General features: G+C 41.9%; 1 protein-coding gene and 1 pseudogene across 1 annotated transcript; both read right to left on the bottom strand.

The window, feature by feature from the left end:
- Positions 1-4165: 4165 nt before the first annotated feature.
- LOC139352932 (uncharacterized) lies at positions 4166-6261 on the bottom strand (annotated as a pseudogene).
- A 16013-nt stretch (positions 6262-22274) lies between these two features.
- On the bottom strand, positions 22275-22993 carry LOC139352737 (uncharacterized). Its single transcript, XM_070995367.1, has 2 exons — positions 22493-22993; positions 22275-22415 (listed from the first exon to the last, which is right to left on the bottom strand). The coding sequence occupies exons 1-2, from the start codon at positions 22991-22993 to the stop codon at positions 22275-22277; spliced, it is 642 nt and encodes a 213-aa protein (XP_070851468.1).
- Between the last annotated feature and the right edge of the window lie 3150 nt (positions 22994-26143).

Here is a 26143-nt window from a genome sequence, read left to right as displayed (position 1 = left end):
ATTGCAGTTGTTACAGTGCTCGAAAAGGTTAGTGCTGGACGAAATTAGACCTTCATAAAGGCAAACGCAAAGGTCGACGTGTATTTCTTGATTAAACGGTTAAATCTATGTATTGAAAAAGGAATTGATGGTCAAGAAGACCCAAACGAAGATAACGAACAAACATTATGGTAATGGAAATACTACGATCAATTAATCAATTAATTTAAGTCTGCATCGATAAGATAGCAATATTCTACCGAATCCCAGCCTAAATTACGCAGTAAAAAAAAATAAGAAATTGCATTTATACAGAAATATTAAGGGCTTCAGGCTCTGAACACTATGGACTCCACACAGAGGAACAATATTCCAGTACCGGATGTACTAAAGCTACATACAATGTTTTTGTAGTGTACGTGTAATCAAATTCTTTTGTCCATCGCTTTGTAAAAGCTTACAAGCCCTTGGCTTTTTTTATTATTGCACTAATGTGGCTATTAAAGCATATTTTATGATCAAAAAGAACACTTGAAGTGGTAATGCGATCACCATCTTGATGTTCAAGGCGATACGAAAGAAGGTGCGGGGAGGAGCTGTACAAAGTCATTAGTTTGCATTCGATATGCTTTGGGAAAATGAGATTATTAGAATAGGAAACATATTTTAACGTCATCGGCATGCATAGATCGTTTATGAAAAATAGGAAAAGTAAAGGACCTAGGTGACTGCCTTAAAGAACACCAGAAGTAATATTAAACAGAACTCGTTGGGTGTGGTTTGATAAAATCGACTCTATCCATTTCAGAAGGTTGTTTGGGAATCACAGGTAAGAAAGTTTAAGTACAATAGTAGAAGAGAATTGCTTACCGGATCGAGAGCCTTACTAAAATCGGCTGTCGTTAATCGATACCTAATGGGCCCATGCTTAGAAGTGGATATAAGGGAACTGTAGAAGTGTGTCGTCTGAAGTGTAATAAGGTGTTCCAGAAGTTTAGGTATAGCTGACAGTTTCGCCATGCCACGGTAATTTATAATGATCACTAGTGAACTTTTTCCTGTAGAGGAATCATATAAGATTCGTTTCAAATCATACGCAGGCAAGGAAAAGAGTCTCATAAATTAAAAAGATATGTGATGGGATGTAAAAGATTATGCGAACAGTGTTTTAGAATGGTGAACGACGTCTGCGTGGCCTAATGGTTTCTCAAATTTTGCCTTGTTCTACTAATCTTCTTCCCAATAATTTTCTTTTGATTGTGAGAGTCTGTAAATTTGTCAGCTATTTTAGCATTTTCAGTTAGGACGTTTCCCTTGGTAACGAAAATAAATAACCCGGATGCAACCTTCCAGTTAAGCAAGGATCGGATCCTCGCCTAAGGACCAATAAAATGAAAATAACATTTTGATGGATTCTGAGTATTTTTTGCATCCTACGTCCACTCTAGACGTCATAATTTCATCCTCTTTTTTGGAAGTTTCTTCCGAGGACGGTTCGTTGACTTCGTAAAGTTTGGTATATTTTTAACATCCGATCGCATCCAAATTCCGCGAGTGAATTTCTTGGAATTTTGTGGATCAGTACGACTCAGAAATATTCCCAATATTGGGGGTAATATAATTGGGACGAAATATTAGCAATATCTAACCGTAATTTCAGGAAAATAGCAGTGACCAGCGACAACGTGCGAATCCTTAGAATTGTCGGAAGTATTTAGAGTCCTCCCTCTGCGCACTGCAAGGAGCAGGTGCTGCGTGCAGCGGTTAATTAGCGGAACATAAATGCCGGAACAACATTTCGTCAGTGTTTCCCCTGGATCATACATTTCTTCAGCGTCACGCCAGAATCTGCATTAAAGATTTCCACATCGTACGCCGCGTGAGGTGGATCATTCATCCTTGCCACGTCTCAATTTGTTTCATCAGCGTCAAACCACAAGCTGCCCCAAGGATCGCCAGCATCAACCCACATGAGGTTCCACCTTACCAAATACGCACCACGATCGACTAGTCGGATCAAGTTTGAGTTCGGGCGAACATATCACCGGCGTCGATTCGGCGCAAACCCCGCAAGACCGCGTAAACACGACACCGCATCCCAATTGGAATATAAGTTCCAATTCTAGTTCCTAATTGCTCTAGTTAATTCTGGCCGGAACTGCCAATTCGTTTTTATATCGCTAGAGTAATTGTAGTTTTATTTCCTTATTCTAAACATATTTAAGACAAGTTTCACCGTACGATTCCTATTTAGACAGTATATTTGCGAGTGTGCTTACGACATAGTATGACATATATACACATAAATTAAACCATTCAAAGTTCTAAAGCGCACATTGATCGTCATCCGGCCTGCTGACTTCGTTGGAGAGTTCGTAAGTACGGCATAGCCGTAAGATATTTACATTCTTACACATATCTAAGTAAATGTTTATCGATATATATTAAAGAGGAATTATTTGCCTTTGATTAATAAAACGTAATCCGTCCAATTGTTTTTGAATAAGAGTATCGTATATCGATTACATGTGTAAAGAATCAGTAATTATTTAACGTAAAGTATAGATCCTCTTTGTTTTCTTTTGATAATCTTGTATTGAAACACGTTCATATAGAGAGTCGTTTTGCAAGAATAACGCTTAGTCTTAAGGATTTGTGGTGTGTTAGTGCTAGGACTTGTAGTATTTAAATTAACCATACTATCGTATTTGTTGCACTAAATGAAATTTAAGATGAATTAAGTTGTGATATTTTGAGGGCACCTAGAGAATGTAGCGCAGCGATTGTTTAAGGGCGGAATCTGATGAGACTTCACAGGTATGTTGGGTATAGAAGGAGGCCATTAGCATCTTGGCCTCCATCTTCGATAGGTACTCTCGCTCGTCCGAATGTTGGGTTAAATCTCCTATCGTTATCATCTTTCTGTCTGCCACTCTTAGTTCTGTGACACTCTTGTTCGATCTTAACACAAACCCACACCCATCCCTGAGCAGGTCTGTCAAAACGTAGACATAGGTGTTAGGGTGGACAACGCTCATAGAGTGTGTTCTTTACAGAAATATATGGCGTCCAACAAGGGGACAAGCCCAATGCCTGATCAGGCATTTATCGTTTAACAGCCGAGCTTCCCGAAAATATTCCAATCCATCCTTTTCTGGTTAAATGGTAGTTTCAGTTGCTATTTTCATTTCTGACTTGGACTGATTGTACTCTTGATAGATTCGGAGCCGTACCAGCTAAAATGTTATACTTTTGTTACATGTTTTTCTATAAGTTCGGAAATACTCGAACATTATAGTTTAAAACATTCCATTTTGCTTATTTGATACCTTGGAAATATAGTTCTGACTTAAAGTCGGTTTTGTACAAAAATCGATATTTGATCTAGCTGAATAGATTCGGCTAGTTCCTCTTTTGATTGGTTAGACCGCAAAATACAATTTCTATAATTAATTCCGCAAGCACTTTCAGTTTACTCTTCAGGATAAGCCCCTCATATTTTAATGATATTTTCGAATTCCGCATTTCTCAAGGATTTCTCTCGTTTTGTCATTGTTGAATGAATATCTTATATTTCTATCGTATATCGAATTTTAACCTTTTCTCTTTTTATATTCACATATAATATTTACATTTATACATTCCCTATTTCGAATCCCTTTAAATCATCATCTCCAAATAATTCTTCTCTGAGTTAAGTTAGTTCTTCAGTTTAGTCTTAAATCGTTTAAGAATGTCTGTTAGGCACAGCAACTAGAACTAAGTTTTTCTAGGGAGTGATGACTTAATGACGTGCATCCTCTGCAAGGAAGTAGTTTTCGATTTGGATTTAATTGAAACTGATTGCAAACATTGGTTTCTCAAGGCTTGTCTACAAAACTGGCTGCACGACATCAACACTTGTCCGACTTGTTCCCAGTCCCAGATGGAATCTAATCCTAATTCCGTTATGGTAAATCGAATGATGCCCAGATCTACCAGAACAGATAACCAGAACAATACAATCGTCTTTATGAAAGACAAGGTTAGGTTAGGTTTGGGCGGCTGTCGGACTATAGTCCGACACACTTAGACCTCAGTGGGTCCGTTGTGATACCGCATGATCTCGTTTCTTCCTTATCTAGGGTCCCGTTTCTAGTAGTTTCAGCTTGTGTCAAGCTGATCAGCATGTCTTCCACGCGGAAGATTTAATAAAGGCACTTATGTTTTTGAGATTAATCTCCGATATTTCGGTAAGATCGTCGATGAAGGGGCTTCCTAAGTGTTTCAGTCTGAGCCTGCATAGGGCTGGGCAGAAGCAGAGAAGGTGTTCTACCGTTTCCACTTCTTCCTCATCCCTACAGCTTCTGCAGAAATTATTTTGCGGGGCTTTTAGCCTGCCGGCATGCGCGCCAACAAGCCAGTGGCCTGTATGAGCTCAGATCAACATGCCACACTCTGTGCGGCTGAGCTTGAGTAGCTCCGAGGTTTTCTTGTTGTTTATCACAGGCCATGTCTGGTGAGAGATGCGACACTGTGGTGCGTTTTGCCAATGGGTGTTGGCTAGTGTGTTGAAGTGGTTTTTTATGTTTAGCTTGCAAGTAGCCATGGGCATACCGACACTTTCCTCTCCTGGTAGGAGAGGCTTGGTGGTGCCCTGCCTGGCTAATTCGTCCGCTATGCAGTTGCCTACGATGCCCCGGTGACCCGGAACCCATATTAGGCTGATAGTAAACTGATTTGCCATCTCGTGGAGAGATCTGTGACAGTCTGCTATTGTAAGAGAGTTAGTGTTTGTCGAGTAGATCGACTTAATAGCCGCTTGGCTGTCACTATATATGTTTAGGTGTCCTCTCTGGAGGCTAAGGTTCCCTAAACAGGTTAGTGCTTCTTTTATAGCGTGGACCTCCGCCTGAAAGACGCTACAGTGGTTCCGGAGCCTGAATGACTTCCTGATATCTAATTGTTCGGAGTATACACCACCGCCGACTTGTCCTTCTAATTTGGAGCCGTCTGTATAGAAACAGATTGCGTCCGTCGTGCCCGGTCGTCCCTGTTCCCATTCCTCTCTATCAGGAATCAGGGCCTCAAAGGGTGTGTGACTATATTCAATAGATTTGCATAGATCCGTGATTTTCGGAATCGATTTATCATGCTGGAGAATTTTAGCTTGGGCATATAATTGGGCTTTCCACTGCCCTGTGTCCCTCAGTCGAATAGCTGCCGATTTGGCCCTTTCCATGCCTGCTAAGTCCAGGCTAGGGAGGTTCAAGATCGCATTCAGCGCTTCATTCGGGTGGTTCGAAGGGCTCCACTAATACACAAAGCCGCCATTCGCTGTTCTTTGTTTAGAGGAGTCAGTATGCATTGTTTGTGTAAGGCGGTCCACCACAGAGCCACTCCGTACAGTAGGATTGGCTTGACTACCGCTGTGTATATCCAGTTAACTATTCTTGGGGACATGCCCCATCTTAGCCCGATTGCTTTTTTACAGGAGTAAAGTTCAATGGTCGCTTTTTTGGTTCTCTCTTGGTTGTTTAAGCCCCATTTGAGGCGTTTATCTAGTACTAACCCCAGGTACCTGGCGTGATCGCTAAAGGAGATATTACAATTGTTTAAAATGGGTGGGTTAAGTTGAGGAATTTTGTACCTATTCGTAAATAGAACAAGTTCTGTTTTCGAGGGATTTACCCCGAGTCCGTTCGCTATCGTCCATTCCGATAGCATTTTAAGTTTAGCGGTCATAAGATCGCAAAGTGTTTGTGAATATTTTCCATTAAAGATGATGGCGACGTCGTCTGCGTATGCCACGACCTTACAACCTCCTCCCTCCAGAATCCGCAGTAGTTTATTTACTGCGACATTCCACAAGAGGGGTGATAGTACACCTCCTTGCGGGGTGCCTCTGTTCACTAGTCTAGTCTGGGTTGAGGTCCCTAGTGTGGCTGTGACCATTCTGCTTATCAGCAATTTATGGATTAGCCTCACCATTGGCGGCTCAACCCCTAGTTCTGTGAGAGATTCTGTTATAGCGGTGGGAAGCACGTTATTGAAGGCTCCCTCTATATCCAGGAAGGCGATCAGTGTGTATTCCTTGATGTTGAGTGATTTCTCGATGCTGCTTACCACCAAGTGTAGCGCCGATTCGGTTGACTTACCTTTGGTGTAAGCGTGTTGTGCTTCTGATATTTGTGTCGGGTCTACGGTGGCCCTTATGTGTAGGCTTATCATTCTTTCAAAGCTCTTAAGCAGGAATGATGTTAGGCTTATTGGCCTAAAATCCTTTGCTGTGGTGTGAGTGGCCTTCCCTGCCCTGGGAATGAAAACCACCTTTGTTTCTTGCCATGCTGTTGGTAGTTCTCCTACCGCCAGGATGGATTGGACGATTTTTTTTCAACCAGTTTATGGCTATTTGTCCTGCTTGCTGGATGTGAGCCGGTGTTATCCCGTCCGGTCCCGGCGATTTGTATGGTTTGAAACTATGAATGGACCATTTCATGTTGCGGTCTAATAGGAGTGGATCTATTTCGATTCCCTCTCCTGTTCCTCTTTCAGGTGGATGACCTGCTTGTTGGCTCCCCGGGAAGTGAGCGTCTAGGAGCAGGTCCAAGGACTCTTTACTGGAGTCTGACCATGATCCATCTGCTTTTTGAAGATAGCCCAAAGGCGCGGCTGTCTTAGAGAGTATTTTCCTGAGCCTTGCGGCATCAGTTGTTTTTTCTATGTCAGAGCAGAAGGTCTGCCAGGCCGTTCGTTTCGCTCTTCTAATGGCCTTTTTGTAAGAGGCTAGTTCAAACTTGTAGTTCAGCCAATTGGTGTCCTCATTTCCCGCTTTTGCTCTGTTAAACAGGCATCTGCAGTTGGTTCTGAGGATAGATAGTTGTTGGGTCCACCAGGGGGGTTTTTTCCTTCCTCTTGGTTTCTCTGTGGGGCATGCCACTTTGAAGGCAGTGTTGCATGCCTCTGTGAACTTGTATACTGTTTCGTCCAGCTCATGTGGGTTTGTGATGCTTTCTGACGGTTCCATGGGGAGGATATTTGTCAGAACTTCTTTGTACCTGTGCCAGTCTACTCGTCTGGGGTTGCTGAAGCTGACCGGCAGGGGCGAATCAAGGGACAAAACGGTTTCTATGAATCTATGGTCCGAGAAGGAGTGCTCGTCAGAGACTGCCCAGTTTTTGACTGCGCCTACGAGTGAATCTGATACCAAAGTTAGATCTATGATCGTTTGGCAAGCTTTAGTTATGAAAGTAGGGGCATTGCCCCTATTGCATAGGAATAGGTTCGAATTCAGAATAAAATCAAAAAGAGACTCACCTCTGTCGTTGTTGTTTGGGCAACCCCACTGGGTGTGATGGGCGTTGGCGTCACAGCCTATTACCAATCCGTACTTGAGCTTTTCGCATTCCTCTGCTAGTCCTCTGACCAGCGCATCTGGGGGGTTTTTCTTCTCAAAGGCCAAATAGGCCGATAGAACCCTTATAGAGCCACTCTGCAGCTCCAGGCTTACTGCGGTGTTGTCTCCGTTGCTGTAATTGCGAAGTAGGTTCGAATTTTACCTTCTTTGGGGTCAAGCATAAGCTTGTATTCCTTTGTTCCTAGTCCAGCAACCTTGCCTCCTACCACCCAAGGTTCCTGTACGAGGACTAGGTCGGCTCCGCCTTCTGTCAGGCGAAGCAGAAGTGCAGCAGACGCTGCTTTACTGTGGTGAAGGTTTATTTGTAGAAGTCTTAGTGACATCTACAGCTTCAACCTCCACCACAGTGACGTCGGCCTCCTCTTTGTCGCTGAGGTCCACGTCCTCGATTGCCGGTCCGAGCGCACGCATCTCTCTGCTCAGCGACGAATCGGTAGAGTAGCCGTCCTCCGGCCCACCAGGTGCCTCCAACTCCTCAGCAAGCACCTGCTCGGCTGGGTTGCCGGCAGAGCTGCTAGCGGCGTTGGAGTCGCCCTTATACACTTTGATGTGTATCGCACTGAACCCGAAGTTCAGCACTCCACGAGCAGTCTCGATCGGAGCTACTGACTCCTTGTTCAGGACCAAAACCGCCTGGTTGACATCCCCTTCATGCTCCTCCACCTTGACGACTTTCCAGTCTTTCCAGCTTGCTTGTCGCCTCTTTGTACATATCAGCCGACCGCTGACTGTCGCATGCTACCACCTTGACGCTGCCCTGGTACCAGCCCGCGTCCATGCAGCAGGGCGAGGTGCCTGGCTTCTCTCGTACCATGCGCAGGCAAATGAGGGAAAGGTGGGACTCCACTGCCTTCCACTTGTTTCTGGGGATCCTGCCCTCCGGATTTCCCCTGTCAATCAGGCCGAGTAATACACGATTCTTCGTGACTTCGGCGAAAGAGACCTATGGCTGGATCTTTGATCTCTTCGCCGATGGCCCGGGTAGTTCGAGGGATCGCTGCCTTTTCGCCTGAGTCGCCTCTTGAGTGGGCTTTTCCTGCCCGTAGTTTGGGAGCACCTTCCTTGCCCACTCTACCTTCTTTAGCCATTCAGGCGAAGGCGTGGCAACGGTGCTCCTGGTGTGTGAGCGCAGAGTCTGGGCGGCAGTCCGCCTTTCTGCGTATGTATATTTTGCACCAGCGGGTGGCCCGAGCGCCTTGGCAGTGCCTACCGTTGCTTTCGGCGCAGATGCGCACGACGCGGAGGCGTTTGCGGTTGGCTTTCTGCCACCCATCATCCCCAGTTTGGGATGCGGCCCTTTCTGGGCCGTGCTGGTATGGAAGGTGGAAAGACAATAGGCAAACCAATTTTTCAGATACAGCAAAAGACCCAGAGCAACCAAGTCTTGCAAATCAAATGCGAGAATTTCAAACAAGCATGTTAGAGACCCAGAGAGCATTTCAAGTAACAGTGACAGACCATCACAGACAAAATGACTCAAATGTTTAGCCAATTGAATAGGTCCACATTTGTTGATAACAATACGCAGCACACATTCCGTATCAATTCAGGACCAGCCGATTTCCAGAACAACCAAGGTTAAGACAGTCAGCAAGTTAGGCACTCTCTAGGTGTGCGAAGCGATCGTAGCGATCGACAACGACATCGCAGTTGAGGACCTTATATATCGCGTTAACGGTCTCACTACGCAAAGCCTTGACGGAAATTTCGATTTGTTGTCGCAGTTTGCAAATTTTCTATTTGCAGGTCCTGCTTTATCTTTTTACTGGCGGGTTCATAGGTCGGTAGATGATATGAGCTGGCGTATATTGTGCAGGCGTTTAAGGGAGAGATACTCGGATCAAAGATCAGACCGTGAGATCAAAAGCGTTAAGCGTCGTCGTAAGCCGGGTTCAAACGAAAGTGTTGATGGCTTTTTTGACGCAATGGTAATCAAAGCCAATTCCCTTTGAGAGCCCTTTGAGTTACAATCTGAAGCCACCCCTGAAACTTGAGTTACTGCATGCTGACACCCCTTCTTTGAAATCTTTGCGTAAGGCGTGTCATCGCCGCAAAGAACTTTATTGTAGCACTCGGTCGAAGCCAATTCAACGCCCTATATAAACCAAACGATTTGTCAACACAATTCTTCACGAATGTGATTCTGAATATCAGTCCGAGGAAGATGCCGATGTCGAGGGCGAAGTTGGCAAATTTAAGCCTGTAGACAAATATATAAGCTGGAACTGTGAGGAAACACGTCACAGGTACCACGATTGCCTAAGACATCCCCGTATTTTCTGTCCTATTGTGCAAAATGTAAGTCCGTATTGGACAACTCCAAGCAGGACATTCGCAAGATCCAGAAGGTGGTTGTCCGCCGATAGTCTCTTAAAACGAAGTACTTCGAATGCTGCGGCAACGGAAAATTTACCTGATTCGTCTACTCCCAAATCTGTCGTACCATCTAATGAAGCTTTCAAGCCATATCACTTGTGCTTGCAAGAGTATCTTTAACAAAGGCTCAAACAAAGCTTTTGTTTGTCGAAATCGGTCCCATGATTAAAATGACGTCATAGAAAAGGCACCATCATCGCCTTGGTCTTCTCCGGTTCCTAGCACGTCAAACGCGGCAAGCTGCGTTTTTGTCTCAATGCGCGGAAACTAAATGCAGTTACCGTTAAGGATGCTTATCCGCTTCGTTTAATGGATGGTCTGCTTAATCGTCTCCCGCCAGTGTATTGCATTTCTAAAATAGATCTCAATGATGCATTTTGGCAAATTTGAATCCGAATCGTCCACTGTACCAATTTAAAAGGATGCCATTTGGTTTGACCAATGCCACGCAAACCATGTGCCGTTGAATGGACCTTGTAATTCCGTATCAGCTTAAATCGCATGTGATAGTCTACCTTGATAACCTTTTGGTGTTGTCAAACAGCTATAAAAATCATCTTCTGCATCTTTCTTAGATAGCCACCCAGCTGAAAAATCAGGATTGAAAATTAACTTCCAGAACAGTTAGTTCTGTCTGAAATGGGTAGATTACTTGGGTTATCTGGTAGGGGAAGGGACACTTCAAGTGAACCCAAACAAAATCAGCGCGGTCAGTGACTTATCGGTGCCCAAAACACAAAAACAGCTGAAAAGATTTCTTGAATGAATCAATCTAAGCGGTAGACTGGCCAGGTGGGCTAAAAAGCTGCAGGGTTACTCCTTTGAAATTGAACATCGTAAAAGAAGTGAAAATGTTGTGGCGGATGCTCTATCCCGTGCTTTCGAGGATGCTGACGAAGTTGCTGCGCTATATAAATTCTCGTCCTCAAAGCTTCCTGATTTTCAAGTAGTCAATGACTTCATTTATCACTGTAAAGCATTTTTCAATTCGGTCGACACTTCACCAGACGATTGTTGGAAATTGTTCATACCCGAGTCATTGCGCCAAAGCGTCATCTGTGCTGCCATGTTCAACCATCATCTGCGCATTGTGAAATGACAAAATGCCTAGAGCGCATTTGCTTTCGTTTTTTCTGGCCACATATGGTAATCAATGTGCGGGACTACATACACAGCTGCGAAACATGCCTATCCCGAAATTTCATATTTATTTGCTGAATTATTCCAATCTACTTATAGTTCTGTTTCTTGGTCTAATTCTAGCTACCCTAATCACTTAAATAGGGCAAATTATATTTTTATACCCGTTACTCGTAGAGTAAAAGGGTATACTAGATTCGTCGGAAAGTATGTAACAGGCAGAAGGAAGCGTTTCCGACCCCATAAAGTATATATATTCTTGATCAGGATCACTAGCCGAGTCGATCTAGCCATGTCCGTCTGTCCGTCTGTCCGTCTGTCCGTCTGTCCGGATGAACGCTGAGATCTCGGAAACTATGGGAGCTAGGCTATTGAGATTTGGCGTGCAGATTCCTGAGCTTCCTACGCAGCGCAAGTTTGTTTCAGTAGACTGCCACGCCCACTGTAACGCCCACAAACCGCCCAAAACTGTGGCTCCTACAGTTTTGATGCTAGATAGAAAATTTTAACTGAAATGTAATGTTCTCATCAATACCTATCGATTGACCCAAAAAAAAGTTTGCCACGCCCACAAACCGCAAAACCCTGTGACGCCCACAATTTTCATGCTAGATAAAAAATTTTAACTGAAATGTATTGGTCTCGTTAATACCTATCTATTGATCCAAAAGAAAATTTGCCACGCCCACTCTAACGCCCATAACGATTAAATCTGTATACCGCCGGTAGGTGGCGCATTTTAATCTCGCCTTGCTGCTTGCATATCTCCATTTAGCTGAGTAACGGGTATCTGATAGTCGAGGTACTCGACTATAGCGTTCTCCCTTGTTCCTCCTGTAATTACCAAAAGTTCTCTATTAAGTGATTTATAAACTCTACCGCCACTCTTCAGTGCTAACGTATGCTGATGATGTTAAGCTTTGTTTATCATATAATAATATTGAGTCCGGTTTCTGCTTGCGTTAAGATATTAACAAATTCCAAAACATGTCCCTGAACCGAATATACTCAGTAAACGATTGAGGTGTTATCCTATATCCAAAACTTATATTTGACTCCCACATAACCCTCTACTGTAAGTAAAGCTATGGGTGTTTTTGGGTTTAAAAAACGTTGGTCTATAGAATTGGATGATCCGTACACTACTTAATTATTATTTTCCTCCCTTGTCCGACCTAATTTAGAATACTGTTCTTTCGTTTGGATTCCTCAGTATCAAGTGCACATTGATCGAGTAGAGTCTGTACAGAAACAATTTCTTCTTTTTGCCTTACGTGGTTTGAGCTGGGAAACGTCAGGTTTCCTGCTTAGTAGAGTAGGTTGCTATTGATTTATTTTCCTACTCTAGTAAATCGTAGAACTATGCTTGGTACTATGTTTTTGAATAATCTTAATAGAGGCGATTTTAGTTCCGTAGATTTCAATGTTCCTGTTAGACTAATGCGATACTACTATCCTATTAACTTGCCACGATGAACATCTAATTTTAGTCAGCACGATCCCTTTTGCGTTCTTTCTACTAATTGTAACACCCTATATCGTCGGACACACAATTGCTGCAACAAATTGATTCAAAATTCACCAGTCAACGGAAGGAAATCAACATGGAACTGTTGCAGCTGATCGACAATAAATTTGCGGAGCAAAGGGAGTCACTGGGTAGAGAGTATCGAGAGAGCGAGGCCCGCTTTCTCAACACTTTATAGGCAAAATTCAATGCAATGTACTGACTGAAATACACAACCTTACGAAACCAGTGCAAGAGCTAGAAACCAAGGCAAAAGGGGTGAAAACACTTAAACAACAAGTGTGTGAACTGGATGATGAACTGGAGGTGTGGCTTACTACGTGCAAAGCTCTAATGAGCTTTCCGATCTAAGTAGAGATGTTGGCGAAATCAACTCAAGCAGAGATGGCGCTTTAGAGAATAATTCATTTCGTAACTAAAATATTTTTTATTTCTATATTAGGACTTCATATTAGTTTTATATCTTTAATTCCTGTTAATCATATATTTAGGATCAGTCGTATTGTTAATTTAGTAATTTGCCCAATTTTTTGTCTGGTGTGCAGTCCTTGTTTTTTTATTTTGAAATTTAAAACTATTCACAATGGAAGAAAACCTTAATAATTCAACAGCAAATAGTCGTGCCCTTCTGTGCATCCTGGCAAAGCAGAGACCTGGTCTCAAGATTTGTCATACAAATGCCCAAAGCCTGCCAAAGAAAATTGAAGAGTTTAGGTACATGTTTGTAAATTCGGAAATTTATGTTATATGCGTGCCTGATATTTGGTTTGTCCAGAGTCTATGTGATGTGCTTATATCGTGTGATGTATATAATGAGTACCGGTCTGATCGGGTTTGTCATGGGGTCGGGTTTGTCATATGTATTAACACATTATAACACATTTTTAGATCTGTTTTTTGTGAGTGATGTTAATAATATATGTTTGTATGATCAGCTAATCGTTTCGTCCTTTTCAAAACATGGCCTTATTTACTTGACCTATAACCTTGACCTTAACTACACGGACCATACAATAGTTTATAGTGATTTTAAGAATATTAATTATATACTGTTATACGAAACATTTGACCAGTGTGTATGAAACAATAGTTACAGTCTTCCAACAGTTGATCGTCAACTTAACCTTCCTTAACTAGTTAGATAGATTTGTTCCAGTTAAAGTAAAACAATTCGACCGAAAAACCATCGTTTACCAATAATATAAACTTGGAAATTATAAAACGAAATGAAGCGTACTAGAAGTGGAAAAGATACAAAACACCGCAACACCAGAGCATGTTTGTATCTCTGAGAAAAAAGGTTACCAAACTAATCGACCCTGCAAAATCAAACTTTTTTAGCCAAAGATTTAAAAACTCAACCTTTTCGAGTCAAACATGGAAACAGATTAAAGCTCTAGGGATTGGTGAACAAACGAGACCACAGGAACTAGATGTTGACATAGATGAACTCAACCTACAATTAGCAGTATGCCAAGTGCCTGAGGTCACAAGCAACACGTACCTAAATTCAGTACTTGAAAACATCTGTGATACTAGGTTTAGATTTCTATGTGTTGACCAATGTGATGTTTTAGATAATATTCTTAAAATTAGGTAAAACGCAATTTTACCTGACGATATTCATCCTAAATTTATAAAAATTCTATCCCTTACCTTACGCCTCATCACAAATAAATAATTTTTTATCTTACAATAGCCTCTTAAATGACCATCAATCTGAATTTAGGAAAAATCGTAGCTGCACCTCAGCCATCTAAGAAATATCTGAAAAAATTCGTCAACAGACGGACAACTCGTATGTCACCTTCGTACTATTGCTGGACTACAGCAAAGCATTCGACACAGTAAATCATGAAATCTTGTGCTCAAAACTCAAAAACTTTTTTTAATTTACTTATGCATGAGGAAAGTCGCGTTTTTGCAGAGCTCCCGAAACAGTCGCTCAAAAAGTCTATAAAATCTAGAAACATTAACAATTTCTATCGGACTATAAGCCGCCTGTGGTCTATGATCATTTAGCGTTCAAATCGTGCGTGTAATCTCCATACTTTTGTTTAAAAACACTTAAAACACATTTCTTTTGGTCGAAAGTGTAAAGATAAAAGAAAGGAAACATTCACACACATATACTGCAGTGCACAAAGACTGAAAACTACCGAAAACGCACTCAAATCAATAACTTATACAATTACACAAATCACTCAAACTCAAAATTGATCAAAACAACAACAGTATGAGTGCATCAAAGCGACTAAGGAGTGAAAAGTCGAGTACCGAAATCAAGGTAGCTCGCACGTCGGACACACAATTGCTGCAACAAATTGATGCAAAATTCACGAGTCAACGGAAGGAAATCAACATGGAACTGTTGCAGCTGATCGACGATAAATTTGCGGAGCAAAGGGAGTCACTGGGTAGAGAGTATCGAGAGAGCGAGGCCCGCTTTCTCAACACTCTACAGGCTAAATTCGATGCAGTGAACACCGAAATACACAACCTTACGAAACGAGTGCGAGAGCTGGAAACCGAGGCAAAAGAGGTGAATACACTGAAACAACAAGTGTGTGAACTGGATGCTCAACTGGCAGCAAAGTGCAATGCACAGGAGGTCGCGGATGTTGCTTGCAACCTGCGCTGGCATGGTGTACCGCACATCGAGGGCGAAAATTTAAACACCCTTTTCAATCGACTTTGTTTCTCACTACACCTGACCCCTCCTCCGCGAGTTAGGTCTATTTTTCGAGTCCGACCGCGCCAAAGAAACTCACTTGTTGACCCAATAATAATAATAAAAATGGATCACGTGCGCGAAAAAGCTGTGCTGCTGCGGGCGATTGGAGTGCACCGACAAACAACCAAATCGCAGCTGAGCTTACAGCTGATCGGTTTTGACTCGCCGGCATTTATATACTTAAACGAACAATTAACGAAAACAAATTACGAAATTTTTAAGCATGCCATGCGCCTCAAAAAACAAAAGCGCGTAGCGGCCGTCTTTACTCGCCGTGGAGACGTATTTGTTAAGCCTATAGACGGAGGAGAGGCTTACTACGTGCAAAGCTCCAATGAGCTTTCTGATCTGAGTAGTGATGTGGGCGAAATCAACTCAAGCAGAGATGCCGCTTTAGAGAATAATTCATTTCGTAATTAAAATATTTTTTATCTCTATATTAGGATTTCCAATTAGTTTAATATCGTTATCTCTTGTTATTCATATGTTTAGGATCAGTCGCATTGTTAATTTAGTAGTCTGCCTAATTTTTTGTCTGGTGTGCAGTCCTTGTTTTTTTATTTTGAAATTTAAAACTATTCACAATGGAAGAAAACCTTAATAATTCAACAGCAAATAGTCGTGCCCTTCTGTGCATCCTGGCAAAGCAGAGACCTGGTCTCAAGATTTGTCATATAAATGCCCAAAGCCTGCCAAAGAAAATTGAAGAGTTTAGGTACATGTTTGTAAATTCGGAAATTGATGTTATATGCGTGTCTGAAACATGGTTTGTCCAGAGTCTATGTGATGTGCTAATATCGTGTGATGGATATAATGTGTACCGTTCTGATCGTGTTAGTCATGGGGGAGGAGTTGCTATATATGTAAACAAAAAATTAAAAGCCAAAATTATTTGCCAACACACAATAAACAGTGCAATAGAATATATTTTTCTTGAAATACAAAACCCGATTATTGAGAAAAATCTGTTAATTGGCTGCATTTATCGTCCGCATTGCAACACAAACTATGATGATTTAATCAATATTCTGACAGACATTACAGTAAACTTCACTGATGTAATCCTTGCAGGCGATCTTAATAGTGATATTCTGAGGGAATCTCACCTTACCAGCAACATGGAATCGCTAGGTCTGAAACCAGTGAATCTTTCATTTCCAACCCACTTCAGCAGAACACGTAACACATTATTAGATTTGTTTTTTGTGAGTGATGTTAATAAAATATGTTTGTATGATCAGCTAATCGTTCCGTCCTTTTCAAAACATGACCTTATATACCTGACCTATAACTTTGAACTAAACTACACGGACCATACAATATTTTATCGTGATTTTAATAATATTAATTACATACTGTTGAACGAAGCATTTGACCTGTGTGTATGGAACAATATTTACAGTCTTCCAACAGTCGATCGTCAACTTAAACTTCTACAACATAATATTAGCCACTTATACGATAGTTTTGTCCCAGTTAAAAGTAAAACAATTCGACCGTCCGAAAAACCATGGTTTACTAATAATATAAAATTGGCAATTATAAAACGAAATGAAGCATACCAGAAGTGGAAAAGATACAAAACACCGCAACACCACAGCATGTTTGTATCTCTGAGAAAAACGGTTACCAAACTAATCAACTCTGCAAAATCAAACTTTTTTAGCCAAAAATTTAAAAACTCAACCTCTTCGAGTCAAACATGGAAACAGATTAAAACTCTAGGGATAGGTAAACAAAAGACATCACAGGAACTAGATGTTGACATAGATGAACTCAACCTTAAATTAGCAGAATGCCAAGTTCCAGAGGTCACAACCAACACGTACCTGAATTCAGTACCTGAAAACATCTGTGATACTAGGTTTAGATTTATGTGTGTTGACCAATGTGATGTTTTAGATAATATTCTTAAAATTAAGTCTAACGCAATTGGACCTGACGATATTCATTCTAAATTTATAAAAATTCTACTTCCTAAACTTATCCCATACCTTACGCACACATTTAACACGGCTCTTACCACGTCTACGTTCCCTGATTGCTGGAAAACCGCCAAAATTATCCCAATACCAAAATCAAACAAAGAATATCGGCCGATATCTATTCTTCCTTACCTCTCGAAGGTGTTTGAAAATATTGTCGGATCACAAATAAATAATTTTATATCTGTCAATAGCCTCTTAAATGACCATCCATCTGGATTTAGAAAAAATCGTAGCTGCACTTCAGCCATCTTAAAAATAACCGAAGATATACGTCAAAAGACGGACAACTCGTATGTCACCTTCTTACTATTGCTGGACTACAGCAAAGCGTTCGACACAGTAAATCATGATATCCTGTGCTCAAAACTCAAAAATTTGTATTTCTTCTCCAATACTGCCGTCAAACTTTTGTGTTCGTATCCTAAAAATCGTCGTCAATATGTTGTATCGTCAAATATTTGTTCTTCGTTTGCCTATCTGATGCGTGGTGTACCCCAGGGTTCGGTTCTTGGACCACTATTATTCACACTTTATATAAATGATCTTCCTTCTGTGCTGTCGAAATGTAATGTCCATTTATATGCTGATGATGTTCAGATGTATGTTAGTCGTCCCTTAAACAGAATTAGTGAGTGTTTAGATATTTGTAGAATGGAGCTTGGAAGAGTAAATGAATGGGCAAAAAACAACGGTCTAGCCATCAATCCATTGAAACCAAAGTGCTTAATCATTTTTAAGAAGAAATTATGCAATAATGAACTGTTCCCCTTGATGATTAACAAAACACCAATTGAGTACGTGGAAACCGCCAATAATTTGGGTATCACATTTAATAGAACCTTGAACTGGAATGACCACGTAAACAAAGCTGTAGGCAAAACATACGGACTAATAAGATCCTTGTCACTAGTTAAATGTTCCTTACCTGTTAGTGTGCGTCTTCTAATTGCCAAGTCTTGAATAATACCCACACTCTTTTATGGTCTAGAGATCTATGCAAATTGTGATGTAGCAAGTCAACATAAGGTGAAAATAGCATACAACAGTATTTCGCGTTTTATATTTAATTTGCATAGATCTGACCATGTAACTCAATTTTCTTACAAGATATTTGATATAAGCTTGGCAGATTATATGAAAAGTAGAACAATAATCTTTTTACACAAAGTTATATACACCAGGGAGCCATCGTACTTATTTGAAAACTTACAATTCTCCAGATCTACAAGAACAAAGAATATTATCTGCATCCGACACAGGTTTCTGCTTTTAAATAGACAATTTTTTATAAATGCGATTAGAACGTGGAACGAGCTTCCCAACTACATAAAAGAAACTAGGAGCGCAACACTATTTAAGACAAAACTTCTCTCACACCTAAAAAATAGCAGTTCTAGTCTACTATAAGGTATATTATCCTATTTTAACATTGCGACTTATCCCCAAAACCATTTCCTTAGTTTTTTAATTTCGATTTAACTTCATTTCTATTTATCTAAATGTTCAACAATAAATGTACCAATGTATGTCATTAGATTTAAGAACCAATTTTGTCCAAATTTAAATATGTTTACCAGTTGTGACTAGCGCTGTAATTTATAAGTTTTAAAACTTGTAGCGTTAGGAAGCCTAAAACAATAAATAATAATAACAATAACTTGTATTTCTTCTCCAATACTGCCGTCAATCTATTATGTTCGTATTTTAAAAGTCGTCGCCAATATGATGTATCGTCAAATATTTGTTCTTCCTTTGCCTATCCGAAGCGTGATGTACCCCAGGGTTCGGTTCTTGGACCACTATTATTCACACTATATATAAATGATATTCCGTCTGTATTGTCGACATGTAATGTCCATTTATATGCTGGCGATGTTCAGATGTATGTTAGTCGTCCTGTAAATAGAATTAGTGAGTATTTAGATATTTGTAGAATGGAGCTTGGAAAAGTAAATGAATGGGCAAAAAACAACGGTCTTGCCATCATTCCATTAAAATCAAAGTGCCTATTCATTTTTAAAAAAACATTATGCAATAATGAACTATTCCCCGTGACGATTAACAAAACACCAATTGAGTACGTGGAAACCGCCAATAATTTGGGTGGCAAAACATATGGACTACTAAGATCCTTGCCACTAGTTAAATGTTCCTTACCTGTTAACGTGCGTCTTCTAATTGCGAAGTCTTGTCTAATACCCACACTCTTCTATGGTCTAGGGATCTATGCAAATTGTGATGTAGTAAGGCAACATAAGCTGAAAATAGCATACAATATTATTGCGCGTGTTATATCTCATGCGCGTGACCATGTATCTCAATTTTCTTACAAAATATTTGATATAAGCCTGGTAGATTATATGAAAAGTAGAACAATAGTCTTGTTACACAAAGTTATATACACCAGAAAGCCATCATACTTAAAAATGAAAAAAATAGTTAAAAATAACAATTCTCCAGATCTACAAGAACAACGAATATTATCTGAATCCGACATAGGTTTCTGCTTTCAAATAGACAATTTTTTATAAATGCGATTAGAACGTGGAATGAGCTTCCCAACTACATAAAAGAAACTAGGAGCGCAACTCTATTTAAGACAAAACTTCTCTCACACCCAAAAATAGCAGTTCTAGTCTGCTATAAGGTATAGTATCCTATATTAACAATGCGACTTATCCCCAAAACCTTTCCCACAGTTTTTTTTTTATTATGATATAATTTTATTTGTCATTGTAAAATTTTAATAATTAATGTAACAACGTGTGTCATTAGATTTATGAAACAATTTTGTCCAAATTTAAATATCTTTATCAGTTGTGACTAGCGCAGTAATTTATAAGTTTTAGAACTTGTAACTTAAGGAAGCCTAAATCAATAAATAAAAAAATAATAATATCATTTAATTTGTTCCCTGTACTAAAACCTAAAATCTTATCTCATTTGCTTTACTCTTAGTTGATCTATGTTTTGTCCTGTCTTAATTTGTTCTATGTACCTTCCTCGCGAACCGTATTTGACCGAAATAAAAATGGGCCCGCGCGTAACAAGCACTAGCTTGGTGTCGTTTGGGCCACTTGTTTGTACTGCTCTTAGTGCATCAACGTTCAATAATTTTCAAAATTTACTTTTCAAAAGCCAGTGAAAAAGCTCACCACTAAAGTGATAGTCAATATATTGCACGAAGAAATCTGTTCTTGCCCAAGTCAGTTGGACAAGGTCGGGTCTCTCCGTGGGACGAGGAGGGGTATAGACGCTCGTCGCGGGCACGGGGACGCTGTTTAGTGCAGTCGGATCGCGTCGCGACACGGGTGATTATGGGTATCTCGGTGCCGGACCACAGGCGATATGGACTGTGTGAGTAGGGGTGCCGGATACTCGTGTAACCGGGATCAACAGTGTGTTGAGGTCACGCCGCGGGATCAGGAGGATAATGGCACACCTGTCGCTAGCACGGGGACACTAGAGAACACAGGACGATTCGCGTCGCGACACAGATAGCTAGGGGTGTATGGTGCCGGACCACAGGCGATCGATGAGCTGTGTTAGGGTGAGTTGACAAGAGTCTTTACGTGATAAAATAAGAAGACTTGTGAGTGTTTAGATTTGTAACTGACTTTATTGAGCTGTCGACCAGAGCTTAAATACTATCATGACCCGGAAATTGGGTGCCTATATTAACTGACATGTTACGCCTCATATTGGGTTCACCTACATTTTATCGTCTACGCTGCAGTGTCAGCGGTATGCTGCTTGTGACTGCTGACCCACCGGCTGTCCCATACTTGCAGCGTCGGCACTGTATTGTGCTGCCACTGTGCGCCTGGTCGCTGTTCCGTATAAGTTGCATTGGTCGTATGTTCGGCTCGCTGACCACTTGCAACTCCGTTGTGTTGGAGATTGCGTGCGTTTCACCCGTGTTCGTACCATGCTAGATCGATCCGAGTTACCTTGGTTACGAACATTCTCCCCCCCATTGACGGGTTCGTCAATAAAAGCGGAGGGTAGCCACTGTTTGTCAGTTGTCGACATGTTGCTCGTTCCTTGTACTGATCTCGTGGTTCAGTTCGCATCTGCGGAGGAGTCTACTCGTCTCCCACAAGGACTGCATCTCCTTTATCCAAATGGTCCCAAGATATTTCGTCGAGGAAAACAACTGTGGATACGTAGTCCGATTGGTTTGGTTTGGCGCGACCTGCGATATCCAGCGGGTCGTGTGGTCCAACTTCATCCTGAGTCCTTCCTCTTATTGGACGACGGGTCTTTCTTGGTTTTTCGGCGTGCTGTCCTGGCCTTGCACCGTAGTGACAGCCCTGTTTTGCGTGCGGACGTGCCATCCTGGTATGATGAATCGGATTCCGGTGTCGAATGCGATGTTGGATCTGCCTTTGTTACTGTTTAATACTTAATAAATTGCTTATTCTACTGTTACATAAGTCTATATATATTTTTTTTGCTGAGGTCTCGTTAATCATCTATATAAACTGCGGTGTTCTGTGTTATTGGGTCTCAGTTTGTCGCAATGGTGCTTGAAGACCATTGCGAGGTCGTTTTGGACCTTGACGGTTCGCTGCGTTGCACTCGTATTCCCACCTGTTGGTCGTTGCTGGATAATATCCCAGGATTCTATGTACGTCGTAAACGCCGTACGGTCTCGATCCGTACCTCATGTGGCCCTGTTATAGATGGTCTGCGTTATCCTCCCAATCGGAGTGTGACGGTCCACGACGGCTCCTTCATCCTTCTTCCTAACAATCGCTTGTTGTTGTTCGATTGGCTGTGCTTGCCGTTACTTTGCGTGGTCCTCCAGTGCCGGACGCCGATCCGTTCGAGATGTATTACGACTCCGCTAGTGATTCGGGTCATGAGTAGTGACCTCCCCCTTTTTTTTTTTTTGATTTACTTGATAACTAAATATATTCTTATCGTTATGAACTTTTGTCTCTCTTTTTTTTTTTTTATCATTCTGTGGTCGTCAGCGTTTTCACCCGACTCATAGGTATTGGGGAAGTGACGCTTTGTTCCGAGCCGTTCTCTTGTTGACATATTTTTGTATGTTTACCTTTTCTGATGAGTAGACAAATTGCTGCTAACAACAGTAATATTACGAGCCCTGCCGCAATGGAGATTGGGTTAACGTAGTTCACCTGCGTATTCGTGGTTGCCTCTGTCTAGCTGCTCCTGAAGTTGATGGACTTCTCCCTGCAGATGCTTTAGACTGCTCGTTGTATTGCTACGTATGGTTGTGTATTGCTGCCTCTCCTGTATTGGACTCTTGAACGAATGAGTAATAATTGTAGCTGGTTTTTCTCTATTGTCGATCTTAACGCTGGGTGTCCCTGTAGTGTAACCACTGGACTTCTTGCAATGCAGTCCGCATTCATCGTCACGATTCCATTATCATGCACTTGTATTTTTCCTCGTTCCTCCCCGCACACATAGGTTAATGTTATTTCTTGTGTTGTAGCAAAAATCCAAGTATTTGGAGCATCAAGAGGGTACCATATGCTTGTCGTGTTAATCCTTTCGGGTTTGCAGCTGGATTTTTGTTCAGATTGAACGGCTGCTAGGGCGCATTGGAACTGTTCGTGCGCGGGACCCAACGTCGTTTGTTTTATATTGCACAGCATTGGTCCCTTTGACATCTTCGTGCATTGGTTCAGCTCTTCCACAGTAAGTGCGAAGTGTCGATCTCGATGATCACTAATCGCTAGATATTTGGTCTCTGTCTCCGTTGCGATTATGTGATCTTGGGTGGGTAATTGATACACGTCGTACTCCTCTTCGTCCACTAATGGTATTTTATTATGAAATATGAGGGTGTTGTCCAATTCCTGGACTTCTGATACCATTACTTGATAGATATCATGCATAGTCTCATGTGTAACAGGTAGTCGCCTCACTTTCGGGAGATGGGCCTGTATGTTTATAAGCTCCCTTTGCAGCTGACTTACGGAGATTAATGCTGGGCTGACTATGCGCCTTTTTAACCCGGTTACGATGTTGATGACTGCCGCCTCTTGATATGCCCTGCTATTAATGTTAGTTCTGATGACACCTGCGCTATGTTCCCAGTTCGTATGGTATTTTCGAGGTCTGTGACGTGTGTTTCCATGTGTCTTATCCTGCGTTCCATTTCATCATTACTCGTTCTCATCACGTTTATGGTGCTGTCTAAGATAGACGACTGGTTCCTGAGTAAATGAGTGTTGTGCAATTCCTTAGCTTGGATTTTTCGGATGACCTCTTCCATATTCTGCGCATACTGAGAGTCTAAAACTCCAAATAGCCCGTTGGCGAGATTTCCTACCAGATTCAGGGCTCCTCTCCGTTGTCGCTGATGATTGAACAGCTGTTGACCATCGTATAGCTCGCTGGCCTCTTGTTCGAGCACCTGTATTATCGTTGGACATGACCCGCCTCGTAGGCACCAGGTTGATAAATCTTCAATATTTTTTTTAAACGCAGTGATCTCCTGTGCTAACAGCCGTAGATCAAAATATGATATGATCGTCCATTCTGCGGACACCAGAGCTATTCTATTCCTTAATTCTACATATGTTCCCGTATTGTTAGGTAATGGACCTACCTTTACGGGAAATTCAGCCATGATTGGGACGGCTTGAGTGGCGTTGGCAATGGCCAGCAGCACTATGAATTGGAACATAACCTTGGGGATCTTCTGACACCCTTTGTCACTTCTTCGGGTGCCCTTTGATTGTCTAGTGGTAGCACAGCCAGCCGATGAATCGCTCTCGTGCATTCTCCTGCTGATGTCCGGATGCTGACGACTCGGATTGCACCGTCCTTTCCTGCGTGTACCGTCACTATTCTCCCAAGTGGCCACTGTAATGGTGGCATGTTGTCTTCCTTTATTACCACTAGGTCTCCTACGGCAACCGTCTTTTGCTTTCTTGTCCATTTTGATCGGTTTTGTAGTTCCTGCAGGTACTCGTGGCTCCATCTTTTCCAGAAGTCCTGTCTGACCTTGTCTATTTGTTTCCATCTTGTTACTAGACCCGATCGTACCTCCTTGTTATGAATGTCGGGAGATGCGGTTATTGGTCCTCCGATCAAGAAGTGCCCTGGAATCAATGCAGACAGGTCGCGTGGGCTGGAAGAAATGGGAGTAAGAGGCCGTGAGTTTAGTATTGCCTCTATGTCGATAATCACTGTTTCTAATTCTTCATATGTTAAATCTGCCGTTGACACCATGCGGATCAACAAATGCTTTGCTGATTTCACTGCCGCCTCCCACAGTCTTTCGAAATGAGGTGCCCGTGGTGGAATAAAATGGAATTCTGTTCCTAGCTGCGAGCATGTTTTAGTAATTGTCTCTCGAGCTTCATCCGAGTATATCGTGGTTTTTAACTCTCGTAACTCGTTCTTCGCCCCGACAAAATTCGTGGCGTTGTCACAATAGATGCTCTTCGCGACTCCTCTCCTTCCCTTAAATCTTTTAAGTGCTGCCAAGAATGCTTGAGTGGTTAGATCTGACACCACTTCTAAATGTACTGCTTTGGTGGTGAAACAACAAAAAATGGCTAAATAGACCTTATGGGGATTCTTTCCTCGAATTTTGTAGTGCACAAAAAATGGTCCGCAGTAATCCACCCCACTAATATTAAACGGTCTTGCAATTTGTACCCGATCGGTTGGTAGCGGACTCATGATCTGATTTAACAACCTTGGTCGAGCTCGGCAGCATGTAATGCAGCGTCGTACTGTCGTCAATGCAAGTTGTTTTCCCTTGATCGTCCAAAATTGTTTTCGCGTGTTTGCCAACAGTGCCTGCGGGCCACAATGCTTAAGCTGCCGATGCTTATTCTCAAATATGAGCCGTGTTATTTTATGACCTGCTGGCAGCAACATAGGATGTTTTTCATCGAATGCTAGACTTGAGTTCTGGAGTCGTCCTCCTACCCGCAGTACCTTGCTATTGTCCAGAAATGGGTCTAATGACCGATAAGGATCTGATACTGCCACACAACCGTTCTTATGCAACTGCGTTATGGTAGGCTGGAATGCTATTCCTTGTATCTGTCGTATTATTCGTTGTAATGCCCTTGCTCGTTGTTCCGGAGTTATTTGTCCTGTTTCTCTCTGATTGCCTGGTCGACAATTATTTCCAAACCGCAACATCCAGGCTGTTATTCCTACCAGCGTGTCAAATGACCCGTGGTGACTGATTTCCGTGGTCCAATCATTGATTTTTATTAGACTCAGGACGTGATTGGTTATAGTTAGTTGTTCTGGGTCCTTCGCGTTCAGCATCTGCTTAGTCTGTTGTTTCCAGGTTTCTTGGTTAGTTGTTAGAAATGACGGACCATTAAACCACAACTCCTTATGTTTAAGCTGTGTCGCTGAACATCCTCTCGACGCAAGGTCTGCTGGATTGTCTTCTGATGCTACATGCACCCATTGCTCCGGATTTGATAGTTCATGAATCCGAGCAATTCGGTTTGCTACGAACGTATGAAATGATGATGCTGTTGCGTTTATCCATGCTAACACTATTGTAGAATCCGTCCAATATTGGACTTCGTCGATCTTTATCCGTAGATCCCTTTTGATTCTTTCTGCTAGCTCAGCTTCTAGGACCGCTGCACATAATTCTAGTCTAGGCAATGTTTGTTTTGCTAGGGGCGCCACTCGTGATTTCGCGCATAGCAGCTTACTTACTATTGGACCGGCGGATGTTATCGTACGAAGATAAGCAGCCGTCCCATAAGCGACTTCTTACGCATCAGAAAATATATGCAGTTGGATGACTGCTGGGTCTGCCTGTGGGAGCGGATGCCTGGCGAGCTCAATGGTAGCCAATACCTGACTATCATTTCGAAATGCCTGCCAATGGGTTGTATCTTCCTTGTCCAATTCAGTATCCCAGTCTAACGATTTTTGCCATAGTTTCTGCATAAATATTTTTGCTGCTGTCGTTATGGGGCATAGTAGCCCTAGTGGATCAAATATTTTGGCTAATTCAGAGCACACAACTCGTT

Source organism: Drosophila suzukii, chromosome 3, assembly GCF_043229965.1.
Source record: "Drosophila suzukii chromosome 3, CBGP_Dsuzu_IsoJpt1.0, whole genome shotgun sequence".
Lineage (NCBI taxonomy): Eukaryota > Metazoa > Arthropoda > Insecta > Diptera > Drosophilidae > Drosophila > Drosophila suzukii.
Note: the sequence above shows the minus strand (reverse complement) of the source record. Positions and strands in the feature narration are given on the sequence as shown.

Coding starts and splice junctions, on each gene's coding strand:
- LOC139352737 (XM_070995367.1), bottom strand. CDS start 22,993: ATGGTATCAGAAGTCCAGGAATTGGACAACACCCTCATATTTCATAAT. Junction 22,416..22,492: donor GCATTGCAAGAAGTCCAGTG/GTTACACTACAG, acceptor CATTCGTTCAAG/AGTCCAATACAGGAGAGGCA.